Raw genomic sequence first — 6,642 nt, 5'->3', positions numbered from 1 at the left:
AGGCACATCCGCACCCTCTTACATTTGCACTGTAGTTTGTGTAGTTAGTGTCATTTATTTTATTTCATTCAGTTCATTTTATTTGATTGATTATTTAGGGTGGCACCTCACCTCTGGGCTATGTAGTAGGGCTGTTGCCTCACAGCAAGAAGTTTCTGGGTGTAATTCCTTGCCCATGCTGATCACATTGATGGGAAAGCCTCAGTTGATGTTCCGATTCGTTTCAGAGCTGTTGAGCGGGGCTGAGGGCTTTGTGCTGGACACTGGAGCTTTCTTGTTATTTAAGCCGAGCTTTTCTACATGTCTTTACAGAGCTTTGTGCACCGCTGCAGCATGGTCAGAAGCATATGATTTCCTTTACACAACTGATTTGAAACACATAAATAAAAAATAGTGTGTCCCAATACTTTTCTCTATATAGTGTATAAAATGCCAGAACTGCTGTTATTATCAGAATACTATTGTGAGGAATTATAAAAACACATTTTCACACTGCTGTCAGTAACACATGTGGTTACCAGGCCTGTTTGGGACAGTAACAGTGCAGGGTGTCTCATCTCCGATACCCATCAGGTGTTCTTTAACAGTGCTCCATGGTCCCCATCAAAAGCAGATGGCCTTTAGGGTTCAGAAGAAAAGCAGGAGCCGTTATGGTACATCCGTCTGCCCCACTTCACCTTAGATCCCATTATATTACAGGACATGACGTAACATCTGGGGTTTCTTTATTCAGCTGCTTATGTTTAGTCCCTACAGTTTATATTTTTACATTAACAGCATTTTGCAGATGATTTTCATCCTAAGTGACAGTTACAATGCGTAGATTTGAGGGTTAATGGCCTTATTTAGGAGCCCACAGTGGCAAACGAGTAAACACACACCTGGCACCCGACACCCACCTGATCAGGGTCACAGTGGGCCCAGATCCTGCTTGAAAATGCCAGGCACTTTGACAGCACACAATCATTCAATTCACTTGCACATTCACACCTTATAACTGATTAAGAGCAGCCAATCCACATTCTGCATGTGATTGCACCACCGATGGGACACAAAGCACCCCATGCGCTTTTATTCTAGAAATCATGAGAACTATGTTTATATTTTATTATTATCATAAAATAAGTGAATGCTGAAAGGATATCAAGAGCTCTGATACACTCTGTGGACAACTGTATTGGGACGCCCCTTCTAATTTTTTTTAATTCATGTGTTTCAGCCACAGCGGTCGCATTCAGGTCTAATAAATCAATGATATAAGAAAATGCCATACAAATGCTGTCATCTTTTGACTAATGTCCAAATACTTTTGGGCATGTAGTGTACTGTATTTTTGACGAATTTGGACAGATCCGGATTTGCACTTCATAGATCCTTCTGTAAGGATAGGTATAACATCATAAAAGGGTTTAAATCCCCAATAATGTCCCGAACAACCCCGTTTCCCCAAACAAATGTAGTTTTGTAGAGACTTGAGTGATGTGTGTTCCGCAAAGATTAGGCTGTGTGATACTGAGACGCCTGCTCAGCCCTGATAAACCAGTGTACCACCAAACAAGCTGCTCGTTTATCTTCATGTGTGTGTGTGTGTGTGTGTGTGTGTGTGTCGTCATCTTGACGTGTACAGTACTTGTACAGGACAGTGTGATCAGACTGTACATGATTATACAGACCAAAATGACGTCCTTTCCATTTTAACTACAAATCGCTTTATCCTGGTCAAGGTTGAAGAGGGTCTGGTGTCACTCATTCACTAACACACATCCAGGGGCAAAAATTCATTCATTCATTGTCTTTCTCCTGGTCAGGGTCACAGTGGTCTGATTTTTTGGGCTAAAGGTAGGAAACACCATGGACAGGTCGCCAATCCATCACAAAGCAGACACACACACACATTCATTCATTCATTTACTCACCTACATCTAGGGGCAAAAATAAATATAGTATAGTGGGTAAATACACAGAGTGTATCCTGGTCAGGGTCACAGTGGGTCTGATTCTTTGAACAAAAGAAACAAAACACCCCAGACAGACAAACACACACTTAAAGCAATCTTAGTAACTCCAGTTGGTCTCTGAGAGGAAACCGGAGCCCCCGGAGGAAAACCACACAGACTCAGGGAGAACATGCAGACTCCACACACAAAAGACCTTGGTTATCTGGCCGGGGAATCAAACCCAGACCCTTCTTGCTGTGAGGCGACAGCACTACCTACTGCACCACCCTCAATACAAACATCAATAGAATGCTATTGAAACACATCACTGATGAGCTCACAGCTATAAATGTGATTTATTATCAGTTTGGATTGAATATGATTTGAAATCCAGCATCATCTAACAGAAAAATAATAAAAAACTGAATAATTAAACGTCATGCATTTTTCACTCACGGCTTCGTCTCACTGCGAGCTGAAAGTCTCACATTAGGTTAGAAAATGGTTCTGAAATAATAAACCCAACATTTCCACCCTCACACCATTAAATCATACCGAGCTCCTCATCTACAGGACTGAACAGATGAAACTCAGAACACGTCACATCCGCACAGGTCCTAAACAGAATCTTTATGACCCCACGGACCACAGCACGGCACACCAGGCCCTCCTGCCCCCTCCTGTCTCCGGGAGTCCGCCCAAGCTTGATTCTACCTAGCTGTCTCATCCTCTGCCGTCCCCGTCTCCTTCAGTCGTTCAGCGTCGGGGTCTTTCCCAAAATTCCGAACGTCCATTTAAACAAACACGGGGTCAAAATCATCAGAACAATTAAAAAGAAAAAGGTTCGAGATCTAAAGCATCATGCAGAACCAGCAGTTTCATGCATGTGTATTAATACGCTGCCCCCTACTGGTGGGGTTAAATAGTTTAAAAAAAAAAAACGTGGGCGCTCATTTGGAGACCCGAGTTTGAGTCTCAGTGGTGCTACCAGCCTGGTCGGGTACCCGGATGAGGAATCAGATCCCTGTCGCAGCAACAGTGACACCTGCTGTCTGGTTTGAGGCACTGACACGAGCGGTGGAGGAATACAGAGAGCACAGCGGGTTCTCTCTACATGCTGAATTTATGGGTTTATCGACTGGGGTGCAGGGCGGCTGCAAAGGTGTGTACATAACGTACCCTAAATGGCCAAAAGTATGTGGACACCTGATTATCATCTTGTTGGGCATCATATTCAAAACCATGTATGTTATTAGGAAGAGTGTCTGTGGGAATTTGTGCTCATTTAGTTATGACTAAAACACCTGAACTTAATAAAAGGTGTCCAAATACTTTTGGCCATACAGTGTACCCCTCCAGACCTACACAGGTAATATATATATATACACCCCGTCTCCCACAGTCGTGCCCTGCCGGTTCCAGTTCTCGCTCTAACTGAACGGGCTCCAGCTGAGCGTCCCTATAGACAGCAGCGTCTGGCACACGCCGGACGAGAGCCACACCGTCTCCACCAGGCTGAAGTGAAGCAGACCCAGCGCAAAGCCGCACGCCATGTCGGTCACGTGGTGCTGACCCAGCAGAACCCGGGAGAGTCCGACCAGCAGGGCCCAGAGGACCAGCAGCATGCGCAGAGGAACGGCCAGGACCAGGTGAGACAGCAGGAACCTGGACACCATCGCCGCCCTGCTGGCGTGAGCCGCCGGGAACGCGTACGCGTCCATCGCTACGCAGTCCAAGAAGCCTGGGCTAGTCTCCCATGGTCCTTTGCGCTTCACCAACTTCTGGACTCCAGCCACGGTCATGATGTCCAGGAGCAGCGCTGGAAGCAGAAGAGGGTAGAGATGATTTCTACCAGGTTTTCTACACAGCTCAATTTAACTTCTCTGTGCCCATAGATATAGTGTAGGTTAATCTACACAGTTTTTAACTTCTCTATGCCCGTAAAATCAGGACAATGTGTTAAGTTCTCTGTGCCCATAAATTCCTTAACATGATTCAGAACCATGTGTTTGAGGTTGTTTTGACTTCTCACCAGCAATAGATTCGAACCCATGTTTTCAAAGCTGTCTTTTTTACTTCTCTGTGCCCATAAATCTAGGACCATGTTTTTGAGGCTGTTTTTTACTTCTATGTGCTCTGAGATTTTTTTTTTTTTACTTCTCTGTGCCCATAAGTTCAGAACCATGTTTTTAGGGTTTTTTATTTACTTCTCTGTGCCCATAAATTCAGGCTTGTTCTGACTTGTTCTGACTTCTCTGTGCCCATAAATTCAGGCTTGTTCTGACTTCTCTGTGCCCATAAAATCAAGACCATGTTTTCAGGGTTGTTTTTGACTTCTCTGTGCCCATAAATTTAGGACTGTGTTTTGGGGGTTTGTTTTTTTACTTCTCAGTGCCCATAAATTCTTGAACATGATTCAAAACCATGTGTTGGAGTTGTTGTTTTTTTTGTTTACTTCTCTGCGCCTGCTGATTCGAACCCATGTTTTCGAGGCCATGTTTTTACTTCTCTGTGCCCATAAATTCAGGACCATGCTTTCGGGGTTGTTTTTGACTTCTCTGCGCCCATTAATTTAAACCCATGTTTTCGAGGCTGTTTTTTTTTTTTACTTCTCTGTGCCCATACATTTTTGGACCATGTTTTTTGTTTACTTCTCTGTGCCCATAAATTCTAAGTTGTTTTCACCTCTCTGTGCCCATAGAGGACATTGTCCTGAACATGATTAAGAACCATATTTTTTTCACTTCTCTGTGCCCATAATTTAGGATGATGCTTTCAGGGTTGTTCTTGATTTCTCTAAGCACATGACAATCTGAAGCTTGCTTGACTGTGGACAGTGTCACCTGTGTTCTTCTTAACCATGGCAGACTTACTTACTTTAAGCAAAAGGTTTCAGACCCTGATAAGAGAACAATGTGGACATTAATATGGATGATTTAATGCAAACTTGCAGTTATAACAGCCTCCACTCCTCTGGGAAGGCTTTGCACAAGATTTCTGACAGTGTCTGTGGGAATTTCTATCCTTATATTTATTACAGCATTTGTGCAACTTAATTTAAACACATTTAATTGAGGTTCCTCCACACCATATTCGTCAGTTCATATACGGTTTATTGTATAAAATTGTTTATTTATTCTCTATGTTTTTACATGCAACACAATGAACATCGTGCATCTGCTGCTGTTCGGTAACGGTATCGCGGTATCAGTAATCGCTCCGGTGTATTGTAACAGCACTAGTGTGTGTGTGCGGTGCATTGTTACCCAGCAGCAGGTTGATGAGGACCTCCTGCCCGGCCTGGGTGCTGCACCGGGTCAGACACAGCAGGGTGCCACACACCCACGTGATCCCGTGTCCGGTGAGCGCGAGCAGGGTGACCACGGAGCGCGCGCTGGCCCACCTGGACGAGGCGTGCGCGCACACGCTGAGCCGTTTGGACAGGTGAATGTCGATGGCGAGCAGAGAGCTGACCGCGATGTGCTGGAGGCTCGGGTTCAGCTGGATGCAGTCCTCCTCCGGGTAGCGACCTGGATCCCGGCCGCCATCCCCGGGCTGCGGCGCCTGCTCGGGCTGGGTGTGGTGCTGCTTCGGGTGGGTGGGTCTCCGGGGTGCCGCACCGTTCCTCTGATGCAGGGAGAGGAATTCGGCTCGGTACAGAACATCCCCCCGCTCTCTGCCTCTCATCCGGCTCGGGTTACACGGCATCCTGGTCCTGATTCTAATTCAGCTGCTGTGATCTAGTAGATCTAAACTGATCACCGCCGGTTCTGTCCCAAATCACTCTATGCACCATAAAGCGCACTGTTTACAGAAGCGCACACTTTATACATCACGTCTGAAAGCCTGGTACTGAATGTTTTCCATGTTATTATCACATTTTCCCAAAATGCAATGCACTAAGTCAGTGCCCAAATCAATCAGCCCTTGTGCACTTTATAGGGAATAGGGAATAGGGAGCAGAGTGTGATTTGTAACGCAGTCTAGGCTGCACCTTTTATTTAGTGGACTCGAAGCGCAACTAAAACCCACTTGGAGGCCTAAAATATATTTCAAGTGCTTCTAAAGTAATTATTAAATAGAATTAATTGTATAATAATAATCTAGAAGCATTAAGAAATAATTGTTTAGCCCCAGATATTTCCCTTAACGTGTAGAACGAGTCCCCCCCCCCCCCCCCCCCCCCCCCAATACACCTCAATACAATGATCTTTTTCAATAAGTCAAGCATTAAGGTTAATTTAAAGCCACCCTGATCATTCTAAACCATCTTAATTAATACATTTGGGAGCAGTAAATTGTTTAACAAGCTTTAAAATCATCCAAAACTAGTTCACCTTCATCAATACTCTTATTAAAGCTGCAGTGTAAATTCTTACTTTTTTCTTTCTTTACTTTCAGTCACCTGTTAGGTTGGCACAGTGGCGCAGTGGGCAGTGCTGCCGCTAAACTCAAGAAAGGCCTGGGTTTGATTCCCCAGCCAGGTGGCGAGAGTCCTTTTTGTGTAAAGTTTGCATGTTCTCCTTGTGTCTAAATGGGTTTCCTCCGGGTGCTCCGGTTTCCTCCCACAAGTACAAAGACTAGAAACTACCCTAAGTGTGTGTGCCCCGTGATGGAATGGTGGCCTTTCCGGGGTGTTTCCTACTTTTTGCCAAATGAATCATACCCACCGCAACCCTGACCAGGATAAAGCGATAATAAAACA

General features: G+C 44.9%; 1 protein-coding gene across 1 annotated transcript; it reads right to left on the bottom strand.

Annotated features, from left to right (window-relative positions):
• Positions 1-2,266: 2,266 nt before the first annotated feature.
• On the bottom strand, positions 2,267-5,645 carry LOC134303487 (inactive phospholipid phosphatase 7). The gene is made up of 2 exons (XM_062988917.1): positions 5,204-5,645; positions 2,267-3,756 (listed from the first exon to the last, which is right to left on the bottom strand). The coding sequence occupies exons 1-2, from the start codon at positions 5,643-5,645 to the stop codon at positions 3,368-3,370; spliced, it is 831 nt and encodes a 276-aa protein (XP_062844987.1). The 3' UTR covers positions 2,267-3,367.
• Between the last annotated feature and the right edge of the window lie 997 nt (positions 5,646-6,642).

Source organism: Trichomycterus rosablanca, chromosome 26 (genome assembly GCF_030014385.1).
Source record: "Trichomycterus rosablanca isolate fTriRos1 chromosome 26, fTriRos1.hap1, whole genome shotgun sequence".
Classification (NCBI taxonomy): domain Eukaryota; kingdom Metazoa; phylum Chordata; class Actinopteri; order Siluriformes; family Trichomycteridae; genus Trichomycterus; species Trichomycterus rosablanca.
The sequence above is the reverse complement of the archived record's forward strand: the minus strand, read 5'-3'. Positions and strand labels throughout refer to the sequence as shown.

Excerpts from the sequence above, each read along its gene's own strand:
- LOC134303487 (XM_062988917.1), bottom strand. The coding sequence starts at position 5,645 with ATGCCGTGTAACCCGAGCCGGATGAGAGGCAGAGAGCGGGGGGATGTT. Across the intron at positions 3,757-5,203 it reads CCTCATCAACCTGCTGCTGG|CGCTGCTCCTGGACATCATG; the intron begins GTAACAATGCAC and ends TTCTGCTTCCAG.